The sequence below is a fragment of the Balaenoptera physalus genome, assembly GCF_965194825.1.
Source record: "Balaenoptera physalus genome assembly, chromosome: 11".
NCBI classification, from domain to species: domain Eukaryota; kingdom Metazoa; phylum Chordata; class Mammalia; order Artiodactyla; family Balaenopteridae; genus Balaenoptera; species Balaenoptera physalus.
The window spans coordinates 26209594-26232403 of NC_138896.1; the positions used below are offsets into that span (position 1 = coordinate 26209594).

A 22810-nucleotide genomic window follows, 5' to 3' on the forward strand; every position below is an offset into this window, starting at 1 on the left:
GTGATTTTTTTTTTTTTTTAAGTTTTATTTATTTATTTATTTTTGGCTGTGTTGGGTCTTTGTTGCTGTGCGCAGGCAGGCTTTCTCTAGTTGCGTCGAGTGTGGGCTGCTCTTTGTTGCGGTGCGTGGGCTTCTCATTGCGGTGGCTTCTCTTGTTGCGGAGCACGGGCTCTAGGCACACAGGCTTCAGCAGTTGTGGCTCACGGGCTCTAGAGCACAGGCTCAGTAGTTGTGGCGCACGGGCTTAGTTGCTCGGCAGCATGTGGGATCTTCCCGGGCCAGGGCTCGAACCCGTGTCCCCTGCATTGGCAGGTGGATTCTTAACCACTGCACCACCAGGGAAGTCCTGGATTGGGTGATTTTTATCCAAAAAAATCTGGACAGATTTTTGCCTTGTTGGGTGGTGCTCATGATGGCTTTCGTGAATCTTGCTGTGCTACTCCTGAGAACTCACCTTCTAAAAATCTTCAGTCCCATTTGTCCCTTTCCTGAGGATCAATAATGGGTCTCTGGGCTATAGACCAACAAGCACCCTTGGCTAATTTAGTGTCTGTCTATCACTGCCAAATCCTTAAAGCAGAACTGGATTCAGATCCACCTTCAGAGTGCTATGGGTTTGCAGACTGGGGAAGACCCTTTTCTAAAAATCACAGCACTGCTTGAAAGCTTGTTGCATTCCTTTACATGAAGATAAACTTTCAAATCCACTAGAGAGTTTAAAAGTTAAACTTATAAATGCAAACTGGGGGTGCCAACTTGTTAGAACAAATTTTCATAAAAATTCAAATAAGGATGGCAGATTCTTTCTTCTTCTGTAGGAACAGAGAATAGTTTTGGGAACCCAAAAGCAGGAGAGGTTTTTTTCTTTAAGTCCAGGAAGGGCATCAAAGGCAAACTTTTCTTACTTCAAAATTTCACTTTGGGCTTGTGCCATTTTTCTTCTACTTTTCTTATCCAGATGTACAACAGATACAAGATAGTAGAGCAGGGAAGAGAAGGGATTAAGATTTCTTTTCTAGAATTCACTGTTACCTAATAGAATTTCAGGCTCGTTAAAGTCTCTACAAAACCTAGAAATTTATAATTAATATACTTCTCAGAGGTATTCACATATACCCATATTGTTATTTTAAACCAATGATATTAAATAGCCATCAGTTATTTTCACGATCTATGAAAAAATGTTCTCGAGTACCAATTTCTGAGACAGGTAAGTGCAACATTGTTTTAATCTGAAGAACTATAGCAATGAACCCTGAAAATAGGTTGAATAGGTCAAAGTTATTTCTTGATCATTACCAATTTAATAAATTATGAAGTCAGGGTTTCATTTTATATATTATTCATCCTCTTTTTCGTTTTCTTCTTCTTCTTTTTTTTTTTTTTTTTGGCAACCTGGCCGTTCTTTATGTTTCAGAAATAACAGTATTAAATACTATGGAGAAAGGTTAGAGGGTTGACACTGAGGTTGCATTATAAAGACAAGTTAAAAGCTTTAATTTATACTTGAGAATAACAAGATATGAAAGGATTTTGTGAAAATCCTTTGTTCATTAGATAATGTTTATTTAACAAGAAATGAGTGTTTTCAATAAGATTTAACTGAGGATTTTGTTGGAAAGACTTTAAGAAGTAAGGTCTCTGTTCTTTAAACCCTGCTGATTTAAAGAAATATTACTAAATACTTTTAAGTCCATTTTTATTCAGTTCTGTCTACTTGCTATTGGTTATAATAGACTTAGAACCTTAAGGCTTATTCTTTTATTCTTCATTTTTTGTTTTAAAATTTTGGCAAGATTGTTTTCTTTGTGCTTGTTGTTATTCGAAGGCCCCAGCAGAATTCTGATTCTTCTGTAGCCAATGCTATTGGAAGAAGACATGATATCATTGCCAGTGGGGAAGCTGTTAGCTAGGAAATCTCTTTTAGTCACAATGTGGTTGTGTAGCTAAATTGTCCTCTGTGTGTCAGAAGTGATTTGACCATACCTCCTGGTTTGCCCAGGACAACCTAAGTTCATACCTGCTGTTCCAGTGTAATTGTAATACATCCACTCTCAAAAGTGTCTTGGTTTGAACAATAAATTACATGATCACCATCAACTTAGGAGGCTATATGAAGAGAATGGTAATTGGATCAAGTGTTTATTTTTTGGCTTTTCTTGTTTATTTTTGGCTGTTTTTTTTTTTTTATGGTATTGGGAGTGTGTGGCTTGTGAAAAAGAATCAATAAAATTAGATGATCCAGAATGAAACTGAATGTGGAAGGGCTTTGTGGGAACTGAGAAAGAAAACATTTGCAGACATTGCTATAAATTAACAAGCCAAAACGGAGAGGGAGAAAAGATAAAAGTAAGCATCGTGACCGCAGGGCTATAATTATTAGGATAAAGCCAGGTGTTTTGGTGATGGTGCTAGTGGAGGAACGGATATATAGGAACTGGCACTCAATATTATTTTAAGAAACACAGTAAAATGCTTAAATAGCTGGAGAGTTTAGGATAGAGGTCAAGGACATGGACTTTGGAACAGACTGCCTAGTGTTCACTTTCTTCAAGCTACTGAAAAATGGAAAAGATGCTTAAACCATATATGCCTCATTTCCGTCATCTGTAAAAGGAGAGTAATAGTAGTACCTATGCCATAGAGTCATTGTGAAGATTCAATGAGTTGATGCTTATAAAGCACTTACAACTGTATGAATCACATTAAAATCACTCGATATATGTAGCCTGCTATTATTATTATTATTGCAATTGTTTTCAATGGGCAAAGGGGGCAACAGCTGTACCATGGTCATCAGGTGCCTTACGTGAAGCTGCATATACTTCTGGACGCAGCATCACACACTGAGCAGCTCTGGCTGGTTGGGAGTCCTGTCTTTATCACATATTGGTTCAGCAAGTTTCTGAGCTTCTCTTTACTCTGTCTCCACATGTTTAGATGGAGATGAAAATAGTGTAGATGTTTTAGGTTTATTGTTACGGTTAGACTTGCCACAATGCTGGTAAAACCACTCCCCACAGCCTTGGGCATACGGTCAGGGTTTCAATGTTAGAAGTTATTCTATAGGAAGCTCTCCCTATCAACTTACATATGTGATAAGGGATGTTACCTTCTGGGTTTCTTAGCTCTAATCATTCTTACGTAGAAGAAAACGAGCACGTAGTTCATATTGAGGCATAGAGGGGCTGCAGGACAGTGGGTGTGTTTGAGGTGTGTGTAATGCCTTGAAAGAGAGGGTAGTTGACACTCAGTTCTGTCATTCAAGAGAGATGATGAGTTTGGGGTCCATTAGCACATGAATCAATCAATCTCTCTCTCTCTCTCTCTCTCTGTCTCTCTCGTTCTGTTTATATGTGAGGGGCATACAAACAGGGGGCATATGTATTGTGAGATGAAGACAAAGAACTGAACCCTGAAGAATACCTTCCCTTAAAGGGTTGGATGAAGGAGGTCCCCCAAACAACAACAACAGTTGAGGAGAAGCAAGGGTAAGAGGAATAGGAGATGAAGATGTCCTAGGAATTAGGACAAAAGAGTATTTCAAGAAGAACAACAAATGCTATAATGAAGCCAACTATGATTAAATCAGAAAAAAGCAGCTGGATCTTAGAACTGGAACTGAAGCTTCTAGTAACATCCCTGAGAATAGTATCACTAGAGTGAGTGGAGCAAAATTTAGATTTCAGTGGATTGAGACCCATCTAGAAGATGAGAAAAATTAATAAATAACATAGAACAAAATAAAAAGAAAACCTATCTTTTCAAGGAATGTGAGAGTAAACGGAAAGAAAGGAAGGTGGAAACTTATACATGCTTCCAGGTAATGGGAAGAGGTTTGAAGACCCAAGAAACGAGCAGCAGTTGACGAGGCTAATTTGTGACTTTCAAGGAGAAGGAGACAGGGCTGAGGTCACCCGTATAGAAGTTAGCTTGGGAAAGAGGAAAGATACCCATTTCTTTGAGTCAGATGAGAAGAAGAAAAAGAAGAGTGAATATTTGAAAATGTTAGGAGTAAATGTAGGAAAATTAGTTCCTCGTGTCCCCAGATTTATTTATGAAGTCGGTGACTTGGTCATTAACGTGAGAGGGTAGGGGCAACTAAAGCCTTGAACAGAAGAGAACTTTAACTAGAGGTGAATGGAAGAGGGCTTGGTTAATACTGAAGGCTCAATTGAGGTTGCAGATAAAATATTTGTGATAGCACCAAATGATACAGTTCTCAGTTATGTGAGCTTTTATTCTTGTTTTATGCTTGTAATTTTTATTTTTATTTTTTCCTCCAGTTTTATTGAGATAGAATTGACCTATAGCACTGTATAACTTTAAGATGTACAGCATAATGATTTGACTTACATACATCATAAACTGTTATCACAATAAGTTTAATGAACATCTGTAATCTCAAATAGATACAAAATTCAAGAAATAGAAAAAAAATTTTATCTTGTGATGAGAACTGTTAGTATTTACTCTCTTAGAAACTGTCATATATAACATACAGCAGTGTTAATTATATTTATCATGTTGTATGTTACATCCCTAGTACTTATTTATCTTGTAACTGGAAGTTTGTACCTTTTGACCACTTTCATCCAATTCCCCTCCTTCCACCCTGGCCTCTGGTAACCACAAACCTAATCTCTTTTTCTATGAGTGTTTATTTTTGAAGCGTAATTGACCTGCAACACTATATTAGTTCCTGTTATACAATAGAGTGATTTTTTTCCCTGTACATTTCAAAAATCATCACCACAAGTCTAGTTACAATATGTCACCACAAAGATATTACTTAGTTATTGACTATATTCCCTACATTGTACATTTCATAACTCATTTATTTTGCAATTGGAAGTTTCTTCTTCTTTTTAATTATGTGATTTTCTACAGAATTCTTAAACTTCCCAGGAGCAAAAGTGGTGGAAATGGATGCATAGCTTTGTCAAGGATGGGGATTTTATATGTAGACATGGGAGAAGAATGAGGGAGGAGATATTGGGATTACTGAAAATGCTGATGACAGGGTCAAAGAAGTGATGAGGAGGAAGTACCACTAGGTAAGAAAAATGGAAGGAAGTGAGGAGAGGGTGAAGAACCAAGACTAAAGTTTCAAGGAGGTAAAGGAATAGGTACAGCAGGAGTATAAACACAAGGAGTTTGCTTGCTTGTTCATTTGTTTTTGTAAGGCAGGAGGTTTGGTTGGAGAGACGAGTTTCCTTTCTAAGATGTCAGAGCAATGAAAGGGCCAGAGTACGGCCATTTGAGGGGATAGTAGCATGATGTATAAGTGATAAAATCCTTTTTGATGTGAATGTTGAAAGGGATCTCAACAATAACTTATTTAGCCTAATCTCATTTTTTTTTTAAAGGGGGTTCACAGGAGAATCAGCTTTTCAGTTTTCCTGCAGAAGTTCTTCATTTTTATAGTAATCTTTTTTATTTATTTATTTATTTTTATATTTATTTTTGGCTGTGTTGGGTCTTCGTTTCTGTGCAAGGGCCTTCTCTAGTTGTGGCAAGTGGGGGCCACTCTTCATCGCGGTGCGCGGGCCTGTCACTATCGCGGCCTCTCTTGTTGCGGAGCACAGGCTCCAGACGCGCAGGCTCAGTAGTTGTGGCTCACGGACCTAGTTGCTCCGTGGCATGTGGGATCTTCCCAGACCAGGGCTCGAACCCGTGTCCCCTGCATTGGCAGGCAGATTCTCAACCACTGCGCCACCAGGGAAGCCCTAATCTCATTTTTAAGATGGTAAATTTGAAGTTATGAGAGCTAAGGCAACTTGTTTAAGAACGGTGGATTTGGGCAAAACAAGGAACCTTGTTCCCAATATGGGGCTATGTTTAATAAAACATACTGTTATGTACTTGAAACACTGAAGTATTGGTTTGCTCAGTAAAGGTGGAAACACTCATAAAATGATTCTAGATCATGCTTAGAAATTAATAAACCAATCTCTTCTGCACACTTCATCAGATAAATCCATGGTGTCAAATCCTGACTAATGGCTTGTATATCAGAAAGAAAATGTAATCCAGGTGACACGTGACATAAAAAAGTCACATTGCCTCACGCCAGCCCTTGCTTAAGTCTAGCTAATTAGTGGCACTTTTTGATTAATTCAAGTGGATGGCCCTCAAGGCTGTAATTGCAGAATTCAGTCTGAGAATTTAGCTCCCCCTCTATGTTCTCATTAAAAATGTTTTGGGTATTAATCCACATGGTTTGAAAATATGAAAATACAGTAATTTCAGGGTCACTTTGACGATTACAGAGTCAAGCCTTGGTTGATATATTCATTCATAAGTCTACCCACTACTCGTTTTACAGAAAACACAAAGAACATCATGTTATGGCAAGATCTTTGGACTAAGATGTCAGTTAGTTGGGGTACATAAATGTAAAATGAGACAAAGATCTTTGCCCTCATGAAGCTTACTTTCCAGAGGCGAGAGACAATAAGTGATCTCCGTAAAAGATAAGTGAAGTATCTACCAGGTTAGAAAGTGAAAAATGCCATGGACAAAATGTTAAAATGCAGGGCATCATAAGAGGCAACAAGAGCATGTGTGAGGATAGGCTGATCAAGGTGGGCTTCATGGAGGGGGAAACGTGAGAAAAGCGAAAAAAAGTGTAGAAATGGGCCACATGACTAATCTGGGAGAAGAGTGGAGAGATTGCCTTGTCCGAGGCCCCAAAGAGGGTGAATGGTCTGAGCAGAGTGTTGGAAAGGAAAATTATTAAAAGATGAGGTCAGACGTAAGGCACCCTGTTTTTTTGCAAAGAAATCCAGCTTTTGGTGTGGTTTTAAGGATTATCAAGTCTAATTCCCTTCACATATAAAGTAGAAGGGGAATCATCCATCTTTATGATGGAACATGAATCGGTTGTTCAAAGGGCTTTTCATCCTGCATCTTTACTGCCTTTCTGAATTCAGGAAAGTAAGATTTAGGTGGTGTCAGCCAAGGCTGCCATCCATCTGGGACAACACTTTCAATTTTAGTCAATTTATAATGATTCTTATCAGCCAGTGATTATAATTTTCAACTTTAGAGTAAATGATGGAATACATTTTGCCAGCCAGTGATTAGCACAGAAAGAATATTAGGAAAATACTTTTAGATGCTTAAAAAGATGTGGATTGGTAGAATAGAATTTGGATAGAATTCTGGATAGTGGGCGGACTAGGGTTGAAATTCTGGTTCCATGACCATGGGAAGCTCACATAAGTTCTACTGAGCAAGATGTTTGCATAGCAGATGTAGTGGTATTTGTATTGAGAGTAAATTTTGTTGAAGACCCACTGTAGGTATACCCCTCATCCCAGCAGACTACTCATCTATCACAACACTTTTTCTAATGACTCTTTACATGGTCTCATTGCCTTTCCTAAGACTATATTTTGGTAACTACTGCCACAGATGGGCACCAGCCTTTGGAGTGAAACCTTTTGGCCATTTTGGCAAAGAAGTCGCTTTGGAAAATAGTGAGGTGAAGTTTGCACAGAGTACAGTGGAGCAACTGGCAAAGAATCTTGGATTATAAGGTTAACCATGGACCTACAGGTTGAAGTCAATGCAGAGTAGGACCTCTGGATAGTGAGATAACAAAAGTGAAAAGTTTTAGAATCACTGGGAGACAAGAGTAAACATTTTCACATTTCAAAGGAGTAGTGGAAATTCTTCTTCTTTATTTTTTTCTTTACCCCATTTCACAATATGAGAACAAGTATGCTCTCAATGAAATGAACAGTGGGAAAATTTAAAACAAATAAAAGGAAATACTTCTACACTTAGTGCATAATAAGTCCATGGACTTTTCAGTTGAGGAAGGTCAGGGAGTCAAATGTTGAAGAGGAATAGAAAAGAGAGGAAAATCTGGTTAATTTTTTGACCAATAATAATATTGTAATTATGCCTTAAGATAAGAATAATGAGGTTGAAGCTTTGGGGCAGAAAATGATCGTCTCAGAGGACAGGAAGGAATTCTCCCACTCTTACCCCTAGCAATTTGAATGGCACCAAAGGATTGACCAGGTGCATTATGGGGTGTAATGTTTTCCCAGGAGGCAGCTCTTATTAACCTGGAAAACCATTCTTGAAAGACCAGTGGCTAGTTTTATCTGGAAAATCCTGTATTTCAGGGGAAATCAGCCTTGAATCCAAACAAAAAGAATTTTGTAGTTGGTGGAAGGATAAACTCCCCAATGACAGATACGGTCTAATTTTGCTTTTGACCCAGTGTGTGAATGTGTCTAAACATAATATTCATGTAACTAACTCAGTGTATGGTAATGGATGGAAATTGGCCTTTGACACAGAGCAGGTCCAATGGAAAGCACATGAGCTATCCCTTAGGAATTAAAAATATGCTCTTGCCCTTTTGCCAAACTTTTTTCAAAGTTCAAACTAGCTGCTTGTAGCTTTTGACTTTCTTTCTTGGCATGTAGGATGCTGCTGGAACTCTTGTATTCCAGACCTTAGTGGGGCTCTGAATCCTTAGCTATCTTTAAGGGCTCCCGCATAAATTTTGAGCTGGCCACCGAGTGGAGGTCACCTAGGAGGGCAGAACTCATTTGTAGTCAATTCTCAGTGAACTTCTAAGAACAGGAAAGCCACTACTCTTATTAAATGGAGCCTCTTTAAAATGGTAGATATAGTCTAGGTCAGAGAGTCAGGGCCTTTGGCCTTTCCTCTTACTAATGCTTCTAAACCAACTGGGACCTTAACCTTGTTTGTTCTTTGCCTCTGTGTACAGATTCACTTTTAAAATTGATTTCATTTACTTAGGTAAAACATGAACGTTGTGTAGGGCAGAGTAATTAACTCCAGTTAACAGCAATTATACTCCAATAAAGATGTTAAAAAAATTTTATATATGGTTGTGTATAACCAAAGTTTTGCTTACTCTGTTATCCTTTTCATGTTAAACTTGTATATAGTGTTTGTTGGCATTTGTAGATCTTTTCTGAAGTACCTGTTTTCATAGCTCTAGCCACGACTTTGTCTCCCATTTTGTGTAAAGCCTTTGCTATAAATAAGCCATTCTGTCTGAATTTTTTTTTTTCCAAGATAGGGTAAACAAGTGGAAGGGTAGAATTTAAAGGGAGATGAAAATTTCAGTTTTTTTTTATTGAAGTAAAGTTGATTTACAATATTGTGTTAATTTCAGGTGTGTGGTAAGGTGATTCAGTTATAGACCTATATATGTGTGTATATCTATTTGTGTGTATCTATATACTATTTTCTTCTGATTCTTTTCCATCAGAGGTTATTATAAGATATTGAATATAGTTCCCTGTGCTATACAGTAAATCCTTGTTGTTTATCTATTGTATATATAGTAGTTTGCATGTGTTAATCCCAAACTCCTAATTTATCCCTCCCTCCCCTTCACCCCCACCGCTATCCCCTTGGTAACCATGAGTTTGTTTTCTATGTCTGTGAGTCTGTTTCCGTTTTGTAAATAAGTTCACTTGCACTAGTTTTCTGTCTGAATATTTGGTGCCAATTGTGCATGTCGGTAATCTAGCTATGTTTTGTTACTCAAAGTTGAATTCCAAAATGTCCTTAAAACACTTTCACCTTGCTGAATTGTGTTGCACCAGTTTTCAAAAGGAAACATTGAATTTAAAAGATGACTTGGAAGTTGCTTACCTGCAAGGCCCTGGTCTGTTACCTTATCTGTAAGAATCCTAACAAATTATTTGTTCAAATGACTGAACAGTGTCTGGTCAACCTGATCACGTTTCCCATCCACTCTCCCTCCTGGCTCCTATTTATTGCCCTCAGTGAGCAGATTGCTTGGGTGGCTGCCTCCTCTCTCAACCCGTTTTCCCCTGCCACGTTTCCTAGACGTTAGTGCAGTTAATGTTTATGCCATCTCACTGTAGATCAATATCCATGTATATTGTTTTGCATGCATGATAAGGAAACTGAGGTGCATAGTGATCCATCTATTGCCAAAGGTTACCAGGAATAGGAAGAAAATAACTTGGAATCGACATTTCACACCAGCATCTCTATCCATCTGATCACAGCACTTCTCTTGGCAAGATACCCCTTGGCTCCCCTTTCAATGTCTGACACCAGGAACACAGTGCTCTCAAGGTGTCTCCATCACTTCCTGCTTCCAAAGAGCAGCTGCAGCAGGCTGTCCGCTCTACTTGTCCTTCTGTGAAGTTGAAAAGGACCATGTTGTCTTCTGCCCCCCAAATGGACCTTTCCTTATTCTTCCAAAGGAGAAGATCTAGATATAGCAAAATGAGCAAGTCGGGCCAGCTGTATGCATTTTTTCACCCGTATTAAAACTGCTAAAGCCCATATGCAAGAACTCATTCTGAAAGACACGAGCATTTCAATTCTGGGCTTATGGAAATCTTTCCCCCTAATGACGTTAATAACCTTCTCTGTGCAGTATATTGAGGAAATTTTATGGCAAAGAAAGTAAATTTGCAGAGATTCAGGGGACTAGTTTTTCAAGGAGCTTTAACAGAGAAGATTGATTCTCAGGTATTAGAAGCAAATATCAGGATCAATTATGTAAAGAATATTTATGTTTAGAAAGTTCTAGGCCAAATGTTAACTGAGAATTCAAACATTTCATGTCCTCATCCTGTCTCCTGAGGACCAAAAAAAAAAAAAAAGTCCTTTTATGCTCTTTGTTCGCTTCCCTAAAGCTGGGTATATTATGTATGTTCAGAGAAAAGGATACATATGCGAAGAGCAGAGATGCTGTATCCATCAGGGTAGGCTGGATTAGGATGCCATAGCACACACTCTGCAAATCTCAGTACCTCAAAAAACAAACAAAAAAACCCACCAAGGTTTATTTCTTGCTTACACTTCTTATTTCTTGCTTACACTTCTTATTTATCTCTGGTTGGCAGGGACCCAGTCTGAGAAATCAACCTTCATCTTGTACTTTGCTGGTCACTGTCTTAGCGACAAACTTGGAACTCTTTAGAGCAGGAGTTGGCAAATATATTCTGTAAAGGGCCAGATAGTAAATGTTTTCAACTTCACAGGCCATAGAGTTTCTGTTACAATGACTCAAGTCTGCTATTGCAGTGCAAAATCAGAGTTTACTGTAGTTTACAATGCATAAACAAATGAGTATGGGCTGTGTTCCAATAAAACTTTATTTACAGCAATAGCCAGTGGGCTGGATTTGGCCTGTGGCCTGTAGTTTGCCAGCTGTTTCACTTAAGTTGTATAGCCCCAAAGGGACACTTGGTACCTCTGCTCAATGACTAACGACTAACTAATGATTCTGCTCAACCACGAGAGGATGGGGAAGTACAAGCCTGTCACTTCCCGAGGTAAGCCCGGCCTTACATGTGTTCACACACATACCTGGAAAATGATGAAGAATAGCTGAGCAGTTATTTTCACAGCTCCACAATGCTTGATTAAACCTACAGGTCTTTTAAGGTTTCTCTGTCCCCTCAATTTTCTCCTTAACTCAGAAAATCAGACTTTACAAGGTGCAGTGTTCATTTGCTCCTTAACAGGAGGTGGAAGTGGCTGGGTAGTCAACGAGGACGCTGCTCAGCTCTGTTTACGCAGCCTTCGGGGCCATGTACCTTCACCTTTGGGGATCCTAAAGTGAGTCAGGATATGCACCCTGGAAGCAAACCTTGGAAAGGGATTTGGAAGGAGCAAGAGAGGCATTTTATCAGATGACATTCCTCAACAGTGAAATTGCCTAGGGGACAAGTCATTTTCTCGCAGACCAGTTTTTGAGAAGTTTCCTGATGTCGCAGTGCAGCCTGGTCACAGGGAGCAGTGACAGATGGGGTTTTCAGTTCATTTTACTATAGATGGAGTCTCACTTAAACCCATCGTACCACAGGATGATGTCACTTTATGTATCTGGTTTTCTAGCAAAACCTCCCTCCCTCCCCAAATCAAACCAACCCCACCTTGCCCCTCCTGGTTCACCATTGTTTTATAAAGTCAAATGGTTCTGTGCCTTCCGTTGACTCACCTCTTTTAAGTTTTATTGGTACTTACTGCTCTAAGAGCAAAACTTCATGAGTGCCTTTATTTTTACACACTTCAACTCATTAATATATCTGACTTTTCTCCATAGGAAGAGTTTGACTAGATATAGAGAAACGTATATTCAAGTGGATCTGTCAGTTAAAACAGAGACACTAGGAATCTATTATACAGGTAGCAGGCTCTCTATACATGGAAATATCAGCTCATATTGATTATAATCCATACCTTCTAGAATTTTAGGGCATTTTTTGCATATTATCAGACAGAGAAACACTTCAGTAAGCCATTTTAATAATTACATTTCAAAAAGATAAAAAACAGAGAACAAAACATATACCTGAACTAGGATCCCTGAGTTGGTGATAGCCCTTAACCTTCATCCTCCTAATCAGTGATATTTCAGTTGAATATGAGAAGATTCTAAAGGCAAAGTTTACTTGACCATGACAGAGAGGACCACTTAAAAAGAGTGAGAATAACCTACATGTAAAAAAAGTACTTTCAAGGTCCAGATGATATTTTTATTTAAAGTAGTGTTGTACTGTACCTTGAAATTAATTGTAATTTACTTGAAGGTGCTATGTTTTCAAATTTCATTTCTCAGATTAACTGCCAATATCAAGCAATTATAGAGAAAAGCTCTAGTGTTTCTAAAGAGACTATTATCTAAGTTTCTTTGTTTGGAGTAATAATAATGATAATAATACCACTGATTATGTCCCAGGCATTGTTCTGAACCCTTTAAAATACATTTAATTGTCACAGCTGCCTTATGAGCTTGTTACCATTCCATTTTTCTTCTCACTTTGTAAAGGAGGAAACTGAGGCACAGTGAAGTTGTTACTTCCCTAATATTACACAGAGAGTAAGTAGCAGAACCGAGATTTGAACCACCGCAGTTTGCACCAGAATCCATAAATAACCAGCGTCTGTAGGAATAACCACTGTGCTCTAACATCTTTCACAGCTGGGACAAGTGGATTAGAATTGAGATGCCAGTGAAGAAGCAGCAAAATTTAAGGACTTATAAACAATCAACCCATGTCATGTAGGAAAATCTGTGCTGTTTTGGTGTTTATCTAAATTGACCACAGATTCACTGAATAGAGGCAACTTCATTTTCCTGGGACTGTGGAGATACAGGGAAAATGCTAACCCCCTTTCTTTCAGCAACTGTCTGGTGTAGACATTTCTCTTTCTGGAATGAAGGGAATGTGAAAGAAAAGGAAGCACTCAGAGGCTTCAGTTTGCTGTCAACAGGTAATCAATGAGCTGGGTCATTATTGTCACCTCTTCTCCCTCCCACCTGAACTGTCCTTGGTTTGTCTGCCACAAGCTTTCTTGAAAACCCTCTGCTGTACTTGAGTTCCCATACATGACAGTCTTGCCTTGCAAAGCAGATTAATACAAAATATCAGCCAAAGGTTTGGTATTCCCAGCCCAGATCTTTATCTCAGAATAAAGGGGGGAAATTTATCTCTCATGAGTCATGGGCATTGAGAAAAGCTGGGAACATTTCACTGGCAGGAGGAGTTGGCAAAAACAGTCCCAGTGGATTTCAAGTTTATTTGACTAATTCTTTCACCACTTGTCAAATGAAACTACTTTCGTTTAGGTGACAAAACAAGCTGTTTCCTCTGCCATTTCTCCACTGAGCGGTATAGGCACTTGTGGCGAACACACATTACTGCTAACTGTTATGATGTTTGCTGTCAAATTCATTTATTTATACAACTGCTGGAAAGAGCCTGCGGCCCATAAGCAGCCATGAAAGATTTCAGAGTCGTGGTGTGGGGTCATGAGAGGGGAAAAAAGTCTCCACTGGTTATGAGAAAGGAACTGACACAGGAAACGGTCACATATGGTGCAGATTTATTGTGTCCGGGGTTTCCCATTCAAATCTCATTACAGCCACAGCTCAGAGCTGGGCATGGCATGGCTACATCCATTTCAGTTTTGGCATCCGACAGAATTACTGCTCTAGCTTCACACCGAGGACTGGAGTGGTGATAGGTTTATCACTCGGGGGAGAGAGTGTGCCCGAGTTGTATTTGTGAAGAAGGCTGTTGGCTGTCCCTTCCTTTAATCTAACCCATGGACATCACTTTCTTCAAAGCTGGCAGGCAAAGTTTGCTAGTAAAAAAGAAATAGGAGGGTGGCGAGAAAAGGTGGAATGGGATGGAGAGTATTGCAAAAGGAATGAAGGGAAATGTAAAGATTGGATGAAAGGGAAACCACCTTGAATTTTGCAGGTTTTAATTTATTTTTGATTAGTGGAAAAAAATAGGTGTCCTGCTTAGAGATGTGTGTGCGTGCATGTGCCCACATACCTATGTATGTGTGTATACATGTATTTCTTTCTGACCTGTATTTTCTAAAATCACAGAATCTTATGTCCGCGTTTTAGTGTTTTCCTCACCTGTAACTTGTCTCTTTCAAAATCCTTTATTGTGAATGCTTGCAACACTTACAGGTGCTGTTTTAGACTCCTACGAGGCAAATGTCATTAGTTGGAGACGAGGATAGTGCCAAAAAAGGCAAGAGGAGAGTGCAAAAAGTATTTTAAAAAATACTCCTTTTTAAATTATGGCGAATGTAACAGCTTGTATATATTAGCAAGTGTTTGCTCCTGACTCTCCAAGTGCATCATCACATTTAATCCTGTCCATCAGCCTATGGATTGGGAACTGCTCTCAACCACTTTTACAGATGAGTTACCTGAGTCAGAGAGAGGATACTTATGTAACCTGCCTGTGGTTTTGCAGCGGGAAGGTGGCAGAGCCAGGACGCAATGCAGGTTTCTCTAACAGGAAAACCTGATCTCCCGCCCCCAAAACTGGGCTTCCTGAACTTGCATTTACATTGGCTGTTTTCAGAGCAGTATTCACTGAATAAATATCATAATTGAGACCATACCCGTAGATGTTTGCAGGTAAAATCATGATACAACAAAATAACAAAAACTGGGCTTCCCTGGTGGTGCAGTGGATAGGAGTCTGCCTGCCAATGCAGGGCACATGGGTTCGACCCCTGGTCCAGGAAGATCCCACATGCTGCAGAGCAGCTAGGCCCGTGCGCCACAACTACTGAGCCTGTGCTCTAGAGCCCGTGCTCCGCAACAAGAGAAGCCCCTGCTCGCCGCAACTAGAGAAAGCCCGCATGCAGCAATGAAGACCCAACACAGCCAAAAATAAAATAACAAAAATGCAAAAATATTTTCTATGACACTTATTTCAAGCAAAATATAGACAATGACATTTCAACATAGTGAAATCATATAAAGTAGTCCTCTCGAATTAATTTGAATGGACTTTCATCACCAAAAATAAGATTATTTTTTTAATATGAAAAAGGAAAAAGGAAAAATGGTTGATTCAGAAGAAAGGTCTATTTGATACATATCTGACCCTCTCCCTCATCTTCATTACCACTGCATTCAAAGTAATTTCATCTCCTGATCAAAGTAACACTTTTTATAAAACGGGAACAAATATTTCAAAATATTCACCAAGAGAACTTAGTAAGGACAGAAGGACCTTTCACAGAAGGCCTTACAGGCATCCTTGCTTCATATAACGGTTGGTCTTATGTGGTTTTCCATTTTTCTCACATTAGTTTGAATATGTATTCCCACGGAAAATAGACTCAAGTTCAAGAACTTTGGTGAGATTGCTCAAAAAATGGGCACAGATCCTAGAATCTGTAGCTCCTGAAGTCTGTTAGCCCATTACCCCTATGGATGTGCATTCCTCATTAAGAGCCTTTCGTGCCTGTGCAGTATCTTGTCGTTTAGAGCTGTCTTCATGCTCGGACATCTCTCTTTTTTTTAATTTTAATTTTTTAAAAACTGAAGTATAGTTGATTTACAATGTTGTGCTAATTTCTGCTATACAGCAGAGTGACTCAGTTCTACACATATGTACATTCCTTTTTTATATTCTTTTCAATTGTGGTTTATTTCTGTCCTCTCTTGACTCCTGAACGTGGGGAGTCACTTCGCCACGCCAACCACCAGCTGTCAGAGTGTCTTCCTCACTGAGAGTGATACAAGGAGACTCAGCCCCTGAGTGCCACTGCCTAGCAATTTGTGAAAACCAACCTGGAAATGCCTTTATTTTGAAGCTCCAGGACCCGAACTTGGAATACATTAAATTTTCCAATTCATTGAAATTTAAGTCACTCAAATTACATTTTCTTATAATACTGAGTGTATGGGTATATGTGCAAACATATATACCTTATCTCTTTTACAAGGACGAGAACTACCATATTATGGTCACTGGATATATTTTAAGACCAATAATTCTTGACTCCAAATTAGCAAGGTTGTGTTTTTTGTCATCTGTATGGAACCTGTTATGCACAAGAACGTTACCTTCAATTTACCTTCACTTTACAAATATAACACATGCCCATTCGTTTTGAGGTTTAAAAAAAATAATTTTTAGCTTGAATTCCCCATTCCGAAAGAGTAGTTTTTCTCTATTATTGCTAATATGACTAAATACATATTTTCTTTAATATTTCTTGGCAAGATTTCAGTTACTCCATTTGTACATTTAGGAACACAGATTTTGGAGTTTCATTCCTCATAGCCCGAAGGTCTATGACAACCTATATAAATGGGGATAAATTCAACTTGTCTTCACTTTATTCGATCTGTGGCCATTTATATTTGTTAAATTAGAAACAATGAGGTGTAAATGTTGTTTGACAGAAAAGAATTGTAAATGATTTCTTTTCATTTCTTGAAAATAAGAGAATGATTATATATTTTGTTTTTGTCAAAATCTGCTATACTTTAGTGTACCATGAATTGTGAAATCTATCACAAAATGGCTAAAAAGATTACCGAGGGAAATGGTGTTAACCTCGAGGAAAAAAAATCATTAATGTTGATGTATTTCATTCAATTTCAAACATATAAATTTTTCTCTTTTGTTGAAAAGGGGAAGATGGGAGGAATCCATGTGCCTTTGAGTCAAAACATTTATTTTAAAAATACTTCTTTCTTTCCTTCTGATCCATTTTTCTAAATAAAGGATAGAAATTGTTTTTTTTTTTTCCTTTTCTTTTAATTTTTTTTCCTAGCAAAGACGACCCCTTCGGCATATTTTCTTTTCAAATGTGAAATGAAGTGGAAAATCCTCATTTCAAGACAGGAAGGACAAATATTGACACAAAGTTAATAATTGTTAGAACCCTGGAAGCAACCTGAGTGCACACACACTCACACACATTCACATACATACCCACCCACCTTTTCCTCTGCTTCCTCCTTTACCAGGAGTACCTAACGCTCCTCCTTTCTGGTTTCTAGGTCCATGGTTTCCAATCTAGGGAAAGGCAGACAGAGCGTATTGTATGTCTAGGATATTTTAGGATGTTAAAGTACACACAGAAACAAGTGCGTGTATACACACATGCACACACACATACAACCTGCTTCATCTAATTTCCCCCACTTAGAGAGGAGCTTCTGGACTTTATCACTGGTCTTGTCCATCTTGAATGAAAGAGCATAGGCCAAGCCGATACTCACCGGTCACTCAGCATTTATTAAGTCCTGTCCACTCTTGCCTTCTGGAAAGGAATGCCCTGGGGCAACTGGATGGCTGCCCCTGACAGGCTGGGTCACTTTATCTATTCACATTGATTATGAAAGTCAGCTGTGGCCAGACCTTGGTGGTTTTTTGTTGTGTTTTTTTTCACCCTTCTTCTCTCAGCCCCTCTTACAAGCACCCCTGCCTGGATTTTCATGAGGAAATAATCAGATTAGGCCTTTCACGGTGAGTTCATATGGAGTTCTCTTTCTCCAGTGTGCTACTAACTGAATAAACGTGTTTAGTGGTAAATTGTAAATGACATTATGATTACCAAAGCCAGCATGGGTTTCATTTAAAAGTGATCAGAATTGCAGACCACAAAAATTGTGACTGGCAGATAAGGCCATTTGGAGAAGTCAGAAAAGACCAAAACAAGTGAGAAAGAGAATCATTACTGAAAACTACATCCTTCTCCAATGGAGAGAGGCAGGAGGGAGAGAAACCCAGGGAAGGAAAAGATGGATCGCTATTTAGAAGGGAAGCCAGACTGTGCAGGTGGGTGCTGCCAGCTGTGTCTGGGAGAGGGGACATGACGTGTGTTTGGGTGTGCGTAGCTCTCTCCTAAGGAGTTAATGTCAGTTCTCTCCCACAATGAAGAACTGCACCCACGTAGCAGCTTTGGAATCCCAGTGCATTGCTTTCCTATGCTTGATTTTTGCCTCACATCAGAACTAAAATACTGGAATTGATTAACTCTGAAGATGAAATAGGAAAATGGATGGTCAGATACCAGTAAACCACCATCTCTTAGTCATTGGTAAGTTTTGGAGAAATAAAAGCAAAGTTTCTTATTTATGAACATCAGGATTCCACATTTGGCTACAAAACTACATAATGTGACTTGCTGATAATCTTTAGGCTATTGCCTTTGTTAAATTTGTGGCTATACGTTTATACTTCAGGGATAGTATGTTAAAATATTAAAAAGGCCAAATGGTAATAGAAAAGAAGCAAATGGACTCTCGCCAAATAGGTGACTTGACAAATAACCAAAAACCTTTCTGTGAGTTCCTGTCAATAGACTGTGTTAAGAGAACTCCTGACTATACAACACCCTTCCCACAGGGTTAATCATCACAGCTGACCCCACATCTAAATACAATCCCCAAATGAAGTTATTTGGATTCCATTTTATTTTGCCAAAAGCATAGGTAGAAATTTAAAAATATGTTTTTCTCTTCCTCCTCTTCCTCATGGCTGTTACTAAGTAATTGTGTGAATCATAATTGCTGTGAGTCAATTTTTCTATCTATAAACTATGGATAATTAAACTTGCTATTAGAAAGTTTTAGGTAAAGGAAGTTAGGGAAGGAAGAAGGGAAGGAAGGGAGGAAGGAAGGGAGGGAGGGAGGAAAGAAAAAGGGAAGGAAGGAAGGATCACCAACCTTATAGCTTGAGGGTATCTTTGTAGTGAGGTCAAGTCTTCCTCTTGGCATTCTAATCCCTGTTTTATCCCATACCCCTTCCAGGTACCATTCCCATGAGTCTATGGACTCCCTGTCAGATATTTCTCTATCTGAAGCTCTCCCAAGCAACCATTATATATTATTTGCAACAACATGGGATGACCATCTCTGGCCATCTAAGCCCTGTTGAAGCGATAACTCAGAGTCTCCCATTGACAAAACTGTGTGAAAGTTTTGTCTTATCAGGACCCCTCTCATAGTTTCCATGCCACTGTTACAGAATATAAGGATACAGTGTGTTTTCCTTAGTATCCCTTCTGCCTCAGTCATTACACCAAATCCACCAGCACATTCTATTTACTATCTGCAGAAGACACATTGTTCTCCTGATTCATTCATAGACTCATCCAACCTTTTACTCCCTTCCTCCACTTGTTTAATGAATGAATGAATCAGCCAAGAAAAAAATGCTTTGTCATAACAGAATTCTTTTGTGTGTGGACAAATCAATTATGTGATTCAAGAGCAGAAGATTCATATAAATATAATCAGCCATAATTTCAATCTTATGGTTTCATGTGAAATAGTTGGAACTCTCACAGAACGCTATCAAATATTAACATTAATTGAAGGGGCAATTCTCACAATACCCTTCTGTAGTATACTCTGTTATTGTGATGAGTTGGTTTAAATTGTATTTAAGCTATAGAATAATAATCTTATAACTAGATACCTGGAAATAATAGATAAAAATTATTTGAAGAATAGGAGTTTTGAAAAGGACATTACATGTCAATCAACTAATACATATTAAGGAATTTCTACTGTGTTTGAAGCAGGATGTTAAACCCTATGGTAATTTAAATATGAGATATAGCCTTAGGCCTTGAGAAATGACACCTTAAGAACACTGGTTCCTAGTGTTTATGTAGTTTATCAAAGTACATATAGTTCGTTAGTAGCAGAGAATGATTGAGAATCATATCAACTAAGAGAATAAGTATTTTATTTAGGTACAGTTCCAAGAGTTTAGCAATCTACAGAGGTCACTATGAAAGACCTTATAACTCCTGAATGAGAAGCAGGAAGAATAAAGTCAGAGATCTATAAAACTGGATGGAATGTGAATGATTCATCAATGGCATCAGCATGGCTGAAAAAAATGTGTAAAAAAGAGAGTGAGCAGTAGGTTTAGAAAAGAGGAACTAGTGTGATTTAAGGATATTACATGAGGAAAGGCTACCTAACTATCTCATTTGAAAACGACATACCTGTAGTAGCGATTGATGTATCAGGGTCTCAAAACAAAATTTCCATGGCTATTAAGATCGTGCAATTAATTAATTCCCTTCATACTGGTTCCATGCTTTTGAAGATAATTCTTGATTTCACATTAGCGTTTCCATATCATATTACCACAGGGAAAAAACACACTGTGTAAAGGTGACCATTTAAAAAATATTTTATAATTAAATCTCTACTTAAATTAACAATTTAATATTGAATTTAATGAATTCAAGTGACTTAAGAGACATAGAGCAATTAGAATTTTCCGTTTTGTGTCAGTTTTCAAGGAATCTGCCTATTTTATCGAAGTTGTTGAACTTGTTGGCATAAAGTTTGTTTGTAAGAGTCTCTTAATCTTTGGCCTGTAGGATCTGAAGTAGTAATCCTTCTTTCATTCCTGAAGTTGGTGATGTGTCTTCTTTCTTTATATCTTGATCAGTCTAGCGAGGAGTTAATCAATTTTCCAAGAACCAAATTTTAGCTTTGTTCACTTTTTCTGTGTTTTTTTGTTTGTTTGTTTGTCATCTATTTCATTGACTTTTGCTGTTATATTTATCATTTCCTTTTTTTCTACTTACTCTTGGTTTACTTTGCTATTTTTCTGAATTTGTAAGGGAGTACCTAAGGCATCGCTTTTAGACGATTCTTGTTTTGTAATATAAGCATTTAGCATTATGTTTCCTTCAAAGCACTGTTTTTGCCACATCCCACAGTTTTGATATGCTAAAATTTCATTATCATTCCATTTGAAATATTTTACAATTTCCCTAATAATTTTGACCATGTTGTTGCTATTATTTTTGAGGTTCAGGTAAACTGTGTGTCCTACTCCTGAAGTAGCATTTTGGTAATTAAGTTTATTGATACCATAGGCAGCTTTGGCACAGATTTTTTTTTTCTTCTTTCAGCTTTCCTCAGTGCCCTATGACACTCTTTTTTTTAAATTGAAGTATGGTTGATTTACAATGTTGTGTTAGTTTCTGGTGTATGGCAAAGTGATTGAGTTATACATATATATATTCTTTTTCCTTTTAGGTTATTACAAGATATTGAATATAGTTCCCTGTGCTATACAGTAGGACCTTGTTTTTTTAATCTATTTTATATATAGTAGTTTGTATCTGCAAATCCCAAACTCCTAATTTATCCTTCTCCCTTCCCCCTTCCCCTTTGGTCACCATAAGTTTGTTTTCTATGTCTGTGAGTCTGCTTCTGTTTTATAAATAAATTTATTTGTATCATATTTTAGATTCCACATATAAGTGATATCATATGATATTTGACTTTCTCTGACTTACTTCACTTAGTATGATAATCTCTAGGTCCATCCATGTTGCTGCAAATGGCATTATTTCATTCTTTTTTATGGCTAAGTAGTATTCCATTGTATATATATATACCACATGTTTATCCATTCATCTGTCGATGGACATTTAGGTTGCTTCTGTGTCTTGGCTATTGTGAATAGTGCTGCTATGAACATTGGGTGTATGTATCTTTTCAAATTACAGTTTTCTCTGGATATATGGCCAGGAGTGGGATTGCTGGATCATATGGTAACTCTATTTTTAGTTTTTTAAGGAGCCTCCATACTGTTTTCATAGTGGCTACACCAATTTACATTCCCACCAACAATGTAGGAGGGTTCCCTTTTCTCTACACCCTCTTCAGCATTTATTGTTTGTGGACTTTTTCATGATGGCCATTTTGACCGGTGTGAGGTGATACCTCACTGTACTTTTGCTTGGCACAGATTTCTTATCATATCACATGGAAGGAAGGATGCAGAAGGAGGCTAGATCCTGTTCAAATGTAGTACAACCTACATAGTAATAATTTGATTTTTTTTTGTTCCAATCCTTAGGCTACTTAGATGAACATGCACTAAGGAAAATTAAAATATGTAGAAAACAATACAAGACAATTTTGTGACTATTAATTTAAAGCCAAAGGAACTTTTTTTTGTTGGAAGGTAACATATACCTTTGAATTCAGAACAGGAACTACTCTAGGTTCATAGACAGGAAGATTAGGAATAGTGGGAATAGTGAATAATGCTGTTTCTTTAAATGTTTTCATTAGCTGCAGTCATCTTCAACTTGGGTTCTATTTAATGTCAACACTCCCCAAGTTACTACTTTCCTCTTCTCCTCCTGTTGTATTTCTTTATTCTTCATGTTTAGAGAAAAAGAAAGTATGAGGAAATTATACAGTCTGACATCCAAACTATTTCACAGTCTGGTCACAATATACCTTTTCAATTTTAATATACCTCTGTAAAATCTCTGTTCCAGCCCCCTCAATCTACCTCTTTCCCATTGACTCAAATATCATTACCTTCTTCTCTCCTATCCTTTTTCCATTATGGAGACCTTAGTGATTATTCCTTTTTCTTAATTACTTTGTTTATTCAGCTCTTTTACCACTTAGCTATTATGCCCATTATTAACTTTAAATAACATATTATGTAACATATATATTTAAATTATATTAAAGAGCTGTCTCTTT

At 37.9% G+C, this 22810-nt stretch overlaps 1 protein-coding gene across 18 annotated transcripts in view; it reads left to right on the forward strand.

Annotated features, from left to right (window-relative positions):
- The window catches only part of PKHD1 (PKHD1 ciliary IPT domain containing fibrocystin/polyductin), a 439380-nt gene that overhangs the window by 372039 nt on the left and 44531 nt on the right, over positions 1–22810 (forward strand). The window contains exon 62 of one of the 18 annotated variants that reach the window (XM_082411611.1): positions 13174–22803. The exons of the other annotated variants lie outside the window; for them this stretch is intronic. Coding sequence (XP_082267737.1) covers positions 13174–13274 — 101 coding nt within the window. The 3' untranslated portion in view covers positions 13275–22803. Of the gene's footprint in view, positions 1–13173; positions 22804–22810 lie in introns of those variants that run through there. 18 annotated transcript variants of the gene reach the window in all.